General features: G+C 46.9%; 1 protein-coding gene across 7 annotated transcripts in view; it reads right to left on the reverse strand.

Moving 5' to 3' along the window:
- The window catches only part of DOCK4 (dedicator of cytokinesis 4), a 352,254-nt gene that overhangs the window by 152,837 nt on the left and 184,471 nt on the right, over positions 1–14,946 (reverse strand). For all 7 annotated transcript variants that reach the window (XM_039862789.1, XM_039862785.1, XM_039862784.1 and 4 more), the window contains 3 exons: positions 6,515–6,596; positions 5,925–5,985; positions 1,995–2,127 (listed from right to left, as the gene is read on the reverse strand). In XM_039862789.1, coding sequence (XP_039718723.1) covers positions 1,995–2,127; positions 5,925–5,985; positions 6,515–6,596 — 276 coding nt within the window. The remainder of the gene's footprint in view (positions 1–1,994; positions 2,128–5,924; positions 5,986–6,514; positions 6,597–14,946) is intronic.

Below are 14,946 nucleotides of genomic sequence, written 5' to 3' on the forward strand. Positions count from 1 at the left end.
CTGCCATTCCTTCTATGAACAGCTTCATAATTTACTGAACAGGCATTTTTAAGGGATCTCCCTTCCAGCAAGATAACCCCAAACTTCATTTGATGCTTATGAAAAACAGTAAGAACCACAAAGAGCAGTACGATGTACTTTTATGAGAGCAACTGTCTCCCACAGGCAGAGCTGGAACTCCTGAGTCTTTCCCAGCTGCCTGCATAATCAAGAGTCTGCATGTAACAACGGTGAGTCCCTAAGATGTTCCAGGGGCAAGGTCTGCGTGTGTGAGGAATTGCAGTTTTCTTAAAAGGCAATGCCACGCAACGGCTTCATTATCACGTTATGAGACAGGGTGTGAAATGACGCCCAGAAACACACACACCGGTAACATAGGAGCTGAGGTCTGGGGTCTGGGGTCAGACAGTCCCAACCCGGAGTCCTGCTCCGGCTCTCACTGGCCGGGCATCTCTGGGCAGGTCATTTAGCCTCTCCGTCCGCTGGTGTGTAAAACTGAACCAACAGTGTCTGCTTCATGGACATTTTATATGACGATAAAGTGACACGCCACATGCCACGTGCTTAACACGGTTCCCTGCACCCAGTAAGGGCCTAGTAAATGGTGGCCGTTATCATCAGTATTATGCCAAATAAATTGTTTTACAATTAACAGCAGAGTTTGGAAAGATTATCATGGGTTTAATCCCGACCACTGAAGTTAAGGGCTGCCATGTGAAAAAAGAGTAGCAAGTTTTACTACTCACTGGTTTCACCAGAAATTTCAAGTTTAAAGTCAAGGGCACAGACTTTATCTCTCTTAAAAGAGATCGAGAGAGTTTCCGGCCCTAAACCACAGGCTATAGACAAATCTTTGTCCACTAATTAGAACCGTGTGGCCTAGGTCCCAGGGGCACTGGATGCGGCAGGAGAGAATCCATGAAACCTGCCCCAGGGCTCAAAAAGCAACTGGAAACGCATGTCCCACAGGCAGTGGCCAGTCCTGTGACCTCCACATACGGCTACACTGTGGGCACATGGTAGACGGATCAACTCCAGAGCCGGAACAGAAACCAGAGCAGCTCAGTCCTGGCGGTGGTCAGTGGCAAGGTCGCCAGGTCAGGGCAGCAGACAGCACGCCCTCCCTGGGGCCCGGCTCTGAGCACCGCCCCCGACGCGGCTGGCGAAGTGGAAGGCGCAGGGGGTGCTCCGTGGGGCGACCCGGAACCACCGCACCACAGGAGTCGCTAACTTTGGATTAGGAGCACAGTACGTGATTTTCTTAATAGAGTGTGATGAGTTGAATTGGGTCCGCCTCCCCCCCTCCAGCCCCCCTAAAAAGTGATACGGCTGCAGTCCTGACCCCGGCACCTCAGAACCGGGTCCTGAGCAAGCGCTCGCGTTGGAATTAGGCCCGTGGGGTGGCCGAGCATCACCACGTCCCCGTGAAAGGGGCATCGGACGCACGCACACGGGGAGGCCGTCACGTGACGGGGCCGGCAGAGATGGGGTGCTGCACCCACAAGTCGCGAAGGCCGAAGGCTGCGGCCGCCCTCGTGCGGTCGGAGGGAGCCGGCCCTGACCGGACCCGCGGCCCCCGCGCAGCGAGGCGACGGGCTCCTGCGGCCTCGGCCCCGTGCCCCGGGGCCGAACACAGGCCGGGCAAAGGCCAGCCCCGGGGCTCCCTCTCCTAATTCTGATGAATTCACATTAAAAATGATTTCTTTTCCGAGAAGGAAAGACCTGTCCCAGGTGAAGACGCGTTAGGTTTTCAGTCCCCAGCGGTGGCCTGTCCCGCAGGGGACCCGCCTGCATTCCTGCTTCTCCGGCTCCTGGCTCCGCCGGCCGGGGAAGGGGATGTGCGGCCCGACCTGCAGCGGGTCTGCAATGGCTGAGTGTTTGACGACCGGCTCAAAACGCCCCAGCCTGGCTCATCCAGGACCCCCCGAGAGCAGCGGTCCCCGAGCGGCAGCCACACGCGCCCCCGCGCCCGTCCCCGCGCGCCCGGGACTCACATGTACACCTTGAGGACCAGGTCGTCCTTCGTCTCCGCGGTCAGCAGGTCGGCGATGCTGAGAACCGCACAGCCGAAGGGCCGCCGGTACTGCACGCTGCAGGCGCTCTTCTTCTCCCCCGCCCCCATCCGTCCTGTGCGGGGAGGAAGCAAACGCGGCCATGAGCCGTTGGGTCAGAGGACCGCGCACAGACCCACGCCCGCGACACGCAGGCCGCACGAAACGCCCCTGGGTGCCGGAAAGGACACGGGTTTGGGCAGCGGAAGAGGTCGCTTCAGTTCTGAACTCCCCTCTGCGCGCGCCTCGCTGCGTGACCTCCGGCCCGCAGCTCAAACTCTGGGCACCAGCTGCCATCCATGAAACGCGAAGGCAGCGCCGACCCCACGTTTGGGAGGCCCCCTCCCCGAAGACCCGGGCAGGCACCCCAGGAGGCTCGCGTCAGCAAAGGCAGTCACGGAGGCTCTTTCGTTCTTCCATTTTAGAAAATGTCTGTATTTTAAAAACTATTTTAACTATTTCACCTTCGAAAGGAAGCACTTTGAGATCCCCTGGAGGAATAGCATGTAAGCACAGTGTGCCCCTTCCCGAGTCAGGGCTGAGACTGTCCGTCACTCAGCCGGTGGCTGAGTCTCCTCGGATGCTGCTCACCCAGACAGTTCTAACTTGCTGAAATCAAGCACGTTATGGAGAGATTGTTTTCTGGTAGTGCTATATTTAATTACCAGTGGCTTATTCTTAAGACAGAAAGCAGAAAGTACACTGGAGCTGAACTATAAGAAGTTAATATGGGGAAAAACAATGAAAGAAAATCTGCAAATCTGCTTCCAGACGTTTGCCAGCATTCTGTCAGCTGAGTCCATCTGAGTGAAATTCAGCTCTTCCCAGATCCGATGTCAAACAGAAGGAAAAGGATGGCAATGTCCAATTTGGTTTGGATTTATGGGTAATAAAGGAAAACTCCCTTTTCAAAATACCATTTTCATGGAAATGCTTACAAATAGCAGCCTTAAAAGCTCTCATTTTATCAGTTAGAATCAAAACTAAAACGTGGTCAAAATAAGTCACTTGTTTTTTAGATGCACAAAATGTAGGCATGTCACATGTCATGTTTTCATGACCCGATGCTGTAATATGTGGCTAAATTTCAATCCGTTTTAATATAAATTTCGCCTGCAAATCAAATACTTTACACTGTCATATCTGAATTTATCAAGGAATTTTTACTTACGGAATTAATTTAAACAAACTTAAAACTGATCACTCTTTAAACAGAAAAAAGGATCTAGTTTACCTCTGCTTCAAATATTATTATAGATTGTATCAGGATGAAATATACATTGCAATCTTTACCAATATCATGATTTTAGAAAATGTATTTTTTTCTTACTTAATCATTCTGTTGTAAATGTGAGATGACAAAGTGATTACAAGATTTCTGAGTGAGGTATTCTAAGTTATTTAACATTACACAAGAAGCTTATCAGAAACAAACAAAAAAAACTCTCGAGATTGTTCCCGAGAGCTCACTCCAACTTAGAAGTTTACAGACGGCGTGCACATCAGTCCGATTTTTTCTAACCCCTTCAGCAAGAACTGTTGTCAAGAAAAAAGTGGGTGCTCGGGGAGAACCGCAAAGTGGGGGAGAGGCAGGAAGTGTCTGTAGGACAACGTGGGGAGACTCTCCAGCGAGGCTCCCGCCCGCACTGACTCCCACACCTCCACGCCACCTTGTCCTCAGACACCCGATGTTAAGTCTTCCTTCCTGGCTCTGTGGACAGCAAACCCCTGGTCGCATGACTGCGCGGACAAGGCAGTTTGATGCCAGCCCCAGCATTCCCGACTCCGGGATGAATAATGGTTCACAGTTCTGGTCAGATTCCTAGGGGAATTCACTAAGCGGGACTGGAGAAAGGTAAAAACAGTTGGCGACCAGCTAAAGGCCACGAGGGGAGACTTGGGGGCGGAAAGCGGGGGGGATGGACAGGGAGGCTAGGAGACCATCTCTCTGTTCCCCCTCCCCTCTGTCCAGTCGAAGGCCCGGGCTTAGCTTCCGAGGCGGGGTGATACTTTGTCCCCGCTGTCCACTGCCAGTGAGGGTCAGTGTGCCCTTTCCCTACTCAGGTGGGCACTGATCTGTCGCTGATGGATGAGAATCCTCCACGCCTCCATTTCACTGCGGCAGACGAAGTCTAGACCTTTCTTAGACTTCCTTACCTTTGATCTTACTTCTCCTCAGTTTCCAGGTGTCAAACCAGGAAACCTCATCACCAGGCAAATGCCTGCGGTGACCTCAGTGAAGCGGAAACGGGACCGAAGACTGGGGGAGGGGCGGAGGGGCGGGCGGCTTCCGCGTCAGCGCTCATTCTGATGACTTAATGGTCATCAAAATCTTAGCGAAAATGCCATCACTGGTCAACCGCCACAGAGTTCAAGGCGGCCTTGCGACGGGCAATTCTATGGAAGTGGCTTCCGTGGTGATAACCCGGTGAGCGAAGGACAGAGCTGTCCGGCTGTGGGCCACCTGTCACTCTGCCACCCGTGTCTCTCCCACCACCAACCCGTAGATGCCGTTTAAAAAGCTCTGAAAGCAACAGTGATTTACTTTTCTCTCTCCATGCTGGAGAAAATTTTAGCAATGTTTACACAAAAACGTCCAAAACCACAATCTACATCAACAATTGGTATTAAAATTTTGAATTAAAAAAAAAAAGCACAAAGAATGACATAACAAACTGAACCCCTGTTCCTGCCATTCCAGGAACAGTCAGAGGCTTTATCTCATAAATACAGAGCAGCATGAGTTCTAACTTTTCCAATATTTTAAAAAGCTCTTTCCAATTTTTTCCCACACAGGCATTTGTAAGGAGAAAATTAAAACAAAACCAGAAACCGTTGACTTTTTAAAAACTTTGTCCCTCAAATGCAAAAAGAGTAGAAAATGAAAACAGGTTTTCACCACAGACTTTTATGTGAAAAAAATAGAGAGAGAGAAAAATCTATGTTGGCATGATATCAGGTTTTATAGCCTCAATGCACCATGCGGCTACCGCGTGCACAAAATGAAAGAGTATTTAAAATAAAGACCCCTCTGCAGGACTGCACACGGGATGTCACCCCCCACAGAAGTTTCCCAAGCTGGCAGTGCGGCCCTGCCGGCTGGGAGCCAGCTCTCAGCATCGGCTGGCGGGCTCCCACAGAAAACCCGCGTTCACTCCACCGTTCCTCATTGTACCTACTTCCTCTGCCAGAAAACGCCTGCTTCTAGAGGCGTTTTACATGTAAAAATGAGCGAACACCTTCTGGTTCTGTTGCGCAAGGCCATCGCGGAATGCCCAAAGTGTGTTCTGCAGGATGTAGACTGTCACGTTACATAGACGCTCCCACAGTCAAATCGAATGTGGGGGAAAGTGAGGGTCAACAGAGTTAGACTGGCGTTTTAATTTTTCCCTGCAGGACTTCTCAGACCCTTTAATAAGCTGATGATACTACCTAAGTGGAAATCAATATATATAGTAGTCAGTATTTCAAAACTCCTTTCTCGTAGCGTCTTCTGTAATAATGCTCTGCAGCATCCTGTGCCTTGGGGAGTGCCACCTGCTGTGAAGTTTTCATAAACTTGTAGGAAATCTAGCTTCTAAAAGTTTAATTTATGCTGTGAACAGAAATTAGAATTTAAAAAGACGAATACAAAATTTTTGAATTAAATATGTTTAGGGACATCAACAAAACAAAATGAAACACAAGCAACTACCTAAGGACTTAGAGAAAGAAATCTGTGTATGGTGGCTGAGTTGTCGTACATGAGTTCAGGGACACCAGGGAACAATTTCCGAATTCCATGTTTCTCAAATTCAAGTCTGGCTTTGACATCTTTGTAATCCACACAGCGACACAAAGAGCAACTACCGCGCTGACAAGTGTCGCACCTACCGATTCGGATGATGTGCACGGTGATATAGATGTCCCTCCGCAGCTCGCTGCTACCCAAATCCTGCCAAAAAATTAAGTATGGTTATTCTACAACTCATAATTTCTATGGAAGCATTTAAAGGGCCCAGCGCATTATTTTCACAAGTCATAGAAGACAAAGGTCAACGTTAACAGAACTTCTATAGCAGAAGCATGTGGTTCAAAGCCTGTTCTAAATATACCATGACGATCGACTCTATTGGACATGTCCTGATGTCAGATGATGTTTTAAGGGAAAGCCCATTTTTATTCTGATGCTCACTCACTCATTCTTCAACCACGAATTAAGTACATACCACATATCGAAGGCCACACTGGGCCCATCGCCACTGTGCTTTGACAGCAGAGTGACACACTCTAAGACACAGCGAAGGAACAAAAGTGTGACCATGACTGGTGGCAGTCAGAAGTCTGGACTCACTGGTGATCTGTGTGTTATTTACAAAGGTTAAGCAAATCCGCTATGTTCTCCCACAATAATTTATTTCTCCTAAACAATATGAAGTCTCATTGGAAGACTCTGCCTCTTGGATGGATCAAGACCCACTTACCACAAAGAGAGAGCAGTGCCTTTCTGGTTTATCTGGGGCTTTGGGAAGCCCGTTTCTATTCAGCCTCAAGAAAAATCTCTCACTGCAAGAGGGGAAAAAAAAAAAACAAACGTTTAATCCACTGAAAATTATTTAATATTTCAGGACTTATCGCTTTTCTAGTTGCTCTTCACCCCGAGTTAAGCTCAAAACTTGTTAGGTGATTCATCTGACATCAGAAGTGCTTAAATAACATGGAAGCGCACCCAACACAATCGCCATTTGCTTCACTTCTGATAAAACCGGCAAAGCAGCAACTGCAAAAGCAGAAAATATAAAGATATATGCAAACAAAAAAAAACTTTTCAAAGGATAGAGTAGGTTTCCGTATCAGTAATATCACCGTTGTTATTTTAAAAATAGAAACAAATGAACTAAAAGAGAAAACATGACCCGTGTTTCATGTGTTTGTATCCTAAAAAGGTTTTTTTATGTCTGTCATATTATTTAACATCACACAAAGACATCACTCTGAGTGTTAACCATCCATTAGAAGGCTTAATAATTCATGCACTCATAAGTCTGTCATTCAAAACACAGAGAGAGGACCTAAGAAATAAAATTTGAGTTTTCTTGTTCCACAACGAAACAGAAAACCTCCAACTCCCCACAGAACCTGTACTGGAAAACACAGCGTCACCTAGACTTAAGGCAAACATAAAACGAGCAGTCAATAAATACTCGTGGACACCATTTCAATCCAAGGCAATGTGTTACGCCATTTACTACGTTCAAAAAAATAATAAATATCAACCCAAGAAAAATTAACCTACCAGTTCCCACGAGCTTCTGAATTTCGGTATCCTCAGACCTGTGACAATATCAAATGGCTGGCTCTCTCAGGCCGAAAACACAAAGCCATCAGCCACAGGACGTGGAGCGAGCACGTGGGGTGGCCTCGGCCAGCGTGGGCATCGCCCAGCAGACGAGCAAGGAAAGGGAGTGCAGGGCACCAGGAAAGGGTCCAGGCCCCACCAAGTCGCCGGGTCCTCACCTTAAATAACAGCTCTGTCAATCAAACCCATGCAGGAGGAGAAATGAGGGCCGTGGTTAGATCTCTAAGGAAGCAGAGGGATTTGAATTTATGGCTGTTTCGGAACATTTTCACGCTCGTTTGCGATCTGAGTCTAGATGGATATATTTAAGAGATTCAACTGCTCGGCTTACTGCATCCTTGTCTTATATTTACCTATTCCCGACCTCCCCTTGAGAAAGGGCGGCCGATCCCCATTTCCACGGGGCCATTTCCACACCTGTTACCTAGGTTTCCCTCCACACAGCACTGGCCGGTGAGGTATAAACGATGAGAATGTACATTGCTGCAAGAATTCTCACATGAAGCCAACATCCCCGTACGATATCCCGAAGCAGAGGCTGGAAATGACAGGCACAAGTGAGGATGCAACTGCCACTCACCACAGTTCAAGGAAAAGGACTGTGTGAACGCGCCTCACGGCGGACGGAAATGCGCTGTTATTCCAAATTCAAGCTACGCTAGGAGGAAATGTGCAAAAACTCATCTCGGGATAAGTGAATTATACTTTAAATAATCACGTTATTCCGTAATACTACTTTAGGGGGAATTCACCATTCGATGGTCACTCTGCTAGGGACTTTACATGAATTAATTATTTTATCTTCACTATGCCCATTTTATAGATGAGAAAACTGAGAAATAATGAATAGTCTTGCCCAAGATCACGGAGCTGGTGAGTGGCTGAGTAGGGGTTCTAGCCTACAAATTAACTCAAAACTCTCACGCTTCATTTGAATGCTATAAGGTAAATACTTTCTCCGCTCTATAGAAATATTGAGCGAATATTTCCAAAATATTTAGATAGGGAAGAAGTCATCTATCTGCCTGGGACACACACTGATCCCATCAAACCTGGCAAAGGACAGCTTGAAACGGGACTGCTCAAGCAGCCCCTGATCGGCTACAGCAATGCCCCCAGGGGCTGGAGCCACTGCAGCCTGAGCGGAGGGTCCAGGGTCCTGGGCGGCCGCTGGCCCGAGGGCTCTGTGCTCACTGAGGCACAGACGGCTGAAAGGATCACCCAGTGTGAAGGGAAGAGACCCCCTGGCCCTCTCGTCCAGGGGCTCCCAGCCTGGGTGTGCCCAGCATCCCCCCGGGCAGGCGTATGAAGCCTCAGTCTTCCCCTGGGAGCCCCGATTCATGAGGCAGGACGGGCCGAAAGCCCCCACAGGTTCAAAGCCCAGTGGTGCTTCCAGACTGCTGCTCTGACCCAAACGCCCAGGCTCTAACAAGTTAGACTTGCTGACAGCCACATACACCGGAGAACAGGCGACAGACACCTGCATCTTCAGTCAAAGATTTTCTCCCTTTCCTCTGCCAACCACGTCACTGACACAAATGACCGAGTTTTTCTTGGCAATAAATGAAAGCAACCCCTCAAGCTTGCGTTCCTAGATGAGGCTGCTAATGCGCTTTATAATTTTAAAGCGACATTAGGGTCATGAGCTCTTCTGATTAAAGAGAAATGGAAAGAGGACAAGCCTTGGTGTCAGGTTTCTGCAGCAGTTTACCTAGAGGACAGATTGATTCTGAGCTGCCTTTCTTTCATACGAAAGCCCGAGCCCAGACCCATCTCACAAATATTTGAGTGTTGAGGGACTAAGTAACCTACTCATGTGATGGCTCTGTTAGGACAGCAAAGAATTTGCTGATACGGGGGAGATAATTTTTTAAGCCATAATCAACTCTATTGCCATTCTGAACATCGAGCTGGTTCTCTCTTACTACGTAGCACGATTTAAAACTACGTCGTTTTATTTTTCTTCTTGGAAAATAAAAAGACCTGAATCAGAACTCTTTTTAGGAAGGTAAAACGCAATGGGAAAAAAAAAATGCAATGCTTTTAATGTAAAGTTATAAATAAGCAACGTGCAGATCGCCTGGGGTTTCACGGCGCCTGTGTCACCACCGGACCCAGCAACCGGCTCGTGACGGAAGAAGTGACTGGCACTGACGCTGATTTGACAAAAACTATGACGACTGTAGGTTCAGAAGACCTGAGACCTTGCAAGTACCAACGCTGAATTCAAGGAAAACCCTTAGAAACGGCGATAATGTTTGACCGAACAACTCAAAAATATTCATTCGCATCTGTCTCTAAAGAAGTAATCTAAAAATTTCAGTGGAAAACAAGTTCCTCAGAGAAGTAACAAAAAGTTAGGTGATGCCAGTATGTGGCCGACATGAAATCAGAAGGTCTGCATAGCTGTGGCATGTCTTAGGACCAGGTATTCTAATTCCTCTGGGAATTTACATAATTCGATCATTATAAACACTATATCTTTGACATGTCAAGAGGCAGCAATCACTGTGATATATATGTAATTATTCTGAACTTCTAACAATGACTCTCTGTTGGAGAAAGTATCTATAATAAGTAAAGCAAAGTACTCTCCAATGTAAAGCAAACCTGAGCTCTTTCTAAGCGCCCTGGGTCAAAGCAGGCAGCTCCTTGCAAAAGCAAAGAAACCTTAAGTGAAAACAGACTAAATAATAAAAATGTAAGTAATTCAAGCCTTGCAAAAACAGTAAGTGTAACAAATAAGTGATGTATTTGTTATCTCACGAAGATGTTCTATTTTAAAAAGAAGTCAAAATCAAATTCTCTTCCAACAGCTCACAACAGAGAACAGCTTACTGATGGATTCTTCATATTTATCACAACTTTAAAAAATAAAATCATTAAATACTTTTTACTAACTAGATGACACATGCATTTGGACTTCTACACTCAAATCCTCTTTGAAAACCAGGGAGCTACAAAGCCTCTAAGTTGATATGCAAACGTCAGTGAGTATGAGAATAGGTACATATTTTTTTGTATGGGGCTTCAGTTTTCACAAGTTTGAAAGGCTCTTTAGGCACTGAAAAGGCTAGAAAGCATTGCTTTAGAAGCCGCAAATATGTTTGTGAAATGAAAATCGCATATCAGTTACCATACAAAGAGATGGTATAGAAATCTGGCCTTTAAAAACATCTTTTGACTAAAAGCCTCACATTATTTTAAACATGAATCAAATGTAAGTTCTGGAAGGGCAGAAATTTTTCTCTTCCTGTTCTATTCATCGATTTGTCCCCAGTGGCCAGGTCAGTGGCCGGCCCTGAGAGCAATAATTAATTTTTTGCTGAATGAATGAACATCAATGATTCAACAGCAATAATGTGAAGTCTACGACATTCAATGGAAATAAAAAGAAGACACAGGCTATTCGACTTGTAGGAAAAATCTCTAAATGGAAAATACTTAGGAGAAGATGCTTTATGTCTGCCAATTTTTATTTACTTTTCGTTTAGCATGTTTTTACAAAAATGCTCCCCTAGAGACAGGTCTGAAAATGCAGCTCTGAGCCACACAGGGAGACGCGGAAGAACCCCATGAGCATTCCTGATGCACCTGACCCCTCGGCTTCGCTCTTATCGATAAGCACGTCCCCACTGGAACGGGAGGGCACGAGAAAAGATCAAGACAATGACAGCAAGGTCTTTCACGAAAGACTGGCTTCCTTGAGCCGCATCGACGCCCCCCTGCGTCGAGCACTCGGAAAGGTGCGGGGCACACAAGGATGATGAGCGGGCCGGGCCTCATCTTCAGAAAAGGATCTAACAAGGGCCGTTTCGGCGCCAATCCCCTCGTCACTGTCGCGTCACCCTACTGCATGAATGGCACGAACACCAAAGACGTCTTTGCCGGGTGGGTCGCTATAGGTGTGACAGTAACTTGTGCTGTAGGAGACTCAGGACAAGTAAATTAACCTGAATTCCCTACAGGCAGCAGACATAGCAGAGAAGGAAAGACAGAGATGACCAGAACCCTTTTTGAAAAGAATAACGACCTGGTCATCTTTTCAGACACAGGAACAGGGGTGAGAGTTCCTCTGGTCACGTTCTAAAACACTGACGTTTTTAAGTAAAAAGAGACAAGTGGCCTGAGCGAGTGCTTGGAGCTAAAGGGAATCCATTTCCCTTTACTGAATCCTTTTACGCCACGACTTTTTGGTTTTCTGCCACTTTGAATTTCCAGCCACTTATTACCACAATAATGCAGTAATTTACAATTTCAAAATTAATTAAAACTGTATGGCTCTTAACATGCTACAGAGAAGAAAGAGACTGAATCACTTCTACTCTGGGTGTTCTCAGCATGAATCAAGTTATTTCTTGGCTTATTTTGTTTTAATTTAGATCTTCCTCCTGGGACAGTTCTTAAAATCTCTCCTATTAACGGCATCGCCACATCGCTAAAGCAATTATTTGTTTTTTTCTCTGTAACTCAGAAGTGTGACCAAAGCGGGAGTAAACCACGAAATCTGATTAAGTGTAAGTGACAGCGGCCCCGGCTTTCCTGCACCTGCTGGAAGGATCCGTGGACGAGAAGCAGCGATGGCTTCCAACGGGACGCCCGAGGGAGGGTCACTGCAGGTCACGGGCGCACAGACACCCAGGGTGAGGTCTGTGCCAGCGTGTCTAGACACAGCAGGAAAGGCTCTGGGCCGCATGGAACGGCTGACAGCCCCACAACCCGAGGAGGGTCTCTGAGCGCCCTCGTCGTCTGTTTTTGTCCTGAGCTGCTCCCTCTGCACGAATGGTCAGTCAGAGGCCGTCTCTCTCCCTGCACGGCTGCCTTGCTTTGGAGAGGTTGCAATTTTGAGTTGTTTTATCACATAAAACTATAAAAAGAGATGTGTGCCAACTATCTGTCAACGTTCAAAACAATGAATGCCCCTAGTTTATGTAAAAATAGAGATGCTGAACGTGTGATATCACACTATAACAAGCTGTAAATGATGTATGAAATGAGAAATTCTAGCGCGGTCCTCAGAATTAAAAAATCGTATCTGCTCTACGAACTGTGTTATGTACTGTGATATATGCACGAAAATACTAGCGCTTTTCCTAGTCTGGGCGGAAAAACTAGTCCCTCTGGCAACTCCCTTCTATAAGCTCTTGAAACAACTTCCCAGTCACTGAGTCTGTTCGAGAGAAACAAGAGTTCTTTAATTTCCTTTAAAAAATGGAAAGGCTATTACATCGTGTCATCTTCTGAAGAGTCCTCATCGGAAGCTGTGGTTCTGACGTCTTCGATTTTCCTCGTCCTCGTGCTAGGTCCCCCATCTTCTCCGTCCTTTTCCATTGTGAGGCTTTGGTCTCCAACCCCGGCAGCCTCCTGCCTCTGATCCCCACGTCCTGAGCAGCCCTGCCCAGAGCTGGAGCCAGGGTCACGACCAATTTCAGACGAGTCTCTCAGCCATTCCGCCACCTGTCGCAAACTCACGTCCTGTCACACCCGTGCTCAGTCCGCAGACCTCGCTCCTGCCTCCCCCGTCCAGCCCTGAGCTTTCTCCTGCTTCGCTCTCCGAAGGCTGCTGACGCGGCTTCCTGCGTCACTTACAGAAGGCCAAGGCCACGCGCCCAGCCTCGCTCCTCCACCTCAACCCTTTACGCCCATCTCACCGTCCTTCCTCTCTTTCAAAGCAGATTCCTCACGTCTGTCCTGGACGCCTTGGCCATCTGCTGCAGGCTCCACTTCCGGCCCTCTGACGGGGCCCGTGCGACTGGCACTCACACTGACCCCACACACGCGTGTGCTGCGTGAATGAGGGCACGAGGCCGTGGTTCGCGGGAACGTGACATTCAGGTAACTGCAGCATCCGCTCACGTGGGGGAGGATGGACCTCTAAGAATTCAGAATTCCTGGGACGGTGGTCCTCATGTAGACTCAGGGTTCGCTTAAGCGAATAAGATATTTCCTCTCTCAGAATATTAATCTTCTAACAGTTGCCTATTTTGATTAAATATGAGTCAAAGCTTATGCTTTAAAGATAAATTATACTGTTATATAGTACTGAGTGTCCTAGACCATTAGGAAAACAGTCCTCTTAGGTTCTGCCAAATACATCATCAAAAATATTATTGTCAGTTCATATATAATAACACATACCTAAAACGTCAACAATAAGTCCTTGGAATACATGATTTCTTTAAGAATCCGTGACCAAACACCACAAATAATTTCTGGTTATGTTATAGTTCCCGTTTTGGTTTTTAAAAATTATTACCAATATAGTTAAAATTTACTAATTATCACATGCTGAGCATTACACCATGAAGTATATGTATTATTTCATTTAATCCTCAAGTAATCCCACGAGGAAAGCACTATTATTATCTTCATTTAGCAGATAAGTTAACAGCCAACAGAGAAAATTAACTTGCTCAGTGGATGCGGCCTGCTAGAGGCCAAACCCGGATTTGAACCCAGGCCCTCTGACTCCAGGCCTGGCCACTTACACACTGTATCATGGCGCCTGTGCAAGATCCAGAAAGAAACCTGTCATAGGATGGAGCGAAGTTCAGACGGATTTCGCAGTTCCCTATGAGCACATATTAAAAAATACCTGTGCCTCGCCAATAATAAACACACTAGTGATACTTTTCTTAAGTGACAGAACTGGAATAATATACTGAAAAGAAAGTAATTATGGGTAATAAAAAATGTATATGGAAATGAAGCATTTCAAGCAAAAGGAAGAGTTTAGCTGTATGATGGTAGAAAAAATAAAAAGTATGTAAATAAGGTACCGGCAGAAAGTGAATGTAATTAAATTACTGGGCGAAGACTTCTGTATGTAATCACCAGGATGAATCCTTTCTAGAAGGGACACCCTGCTGCTAGCTGCTCAGATAAAAGCCTACGCCTGCAGCTGGCATGCACGCGCAGCCCTGGACTAAGCCTAGTGACCATATGTGACACTCAGGTCCCATTAAATATATTCTCTGATGAGAATGAAATACAGCAATAGATGAGTCCTAAAACAAATTTACAGCGTTAATTAATGAAGCCTTAGAACACGGCAGCAGGCAAAGTAACGGAGGTCATGAGGGAGGCAGTCGAGCGGCGAACGACGTTTTCAGTGGCCCATGGAATTCAGTCTGTTGCTGACTGACTGACGTATATCGACAGGGGAAAGATAAGACTTAATACAACATCCGTAGCTGCGTGGCCTGTGGCGAGCACAAACACGGTGAGCATTTCTATCAGCAAACAGGCACGCGCCAATTTTGAATGCAGGACGAGGGAGACAACTGCAGCATGTCATGTGCAGCCACTGCATTTCTTTATGTGAAAAAACCCCTCCTATTTCCAATGCTATGCCGTTTGTGCACATCCACACGTCTCCTTCCTCGGGCCCACGCCTGACCCCCACCTGCAATGTCAAGCCTGTTTCCTGACGCCTAGGAGACCCTGGTCCAGCAGTGGTGACCCTTCCCCCGCCCCCCCAGAGCGTGGCTTCTGCCTCATTACTGCGCACTTCCTGTCAGCTCTTGGCAAGCTCGAGCCTGTCTCACTCTGGTTTCC

This window comes from Pteropus medius, unplaced genomic scaffold, assembly GCF_902729225.1.
Source record: "Pteropus medius unplaced genomic scaffold, Ma_sr-lr_union100, whole genome shotgun sequence".
Lineage (NCBI taxonomy): Eukaryota > Metazoa > Chordata > Mammalia > Chiroptera > Pteropodidae > Pteropus > Pteropus medius.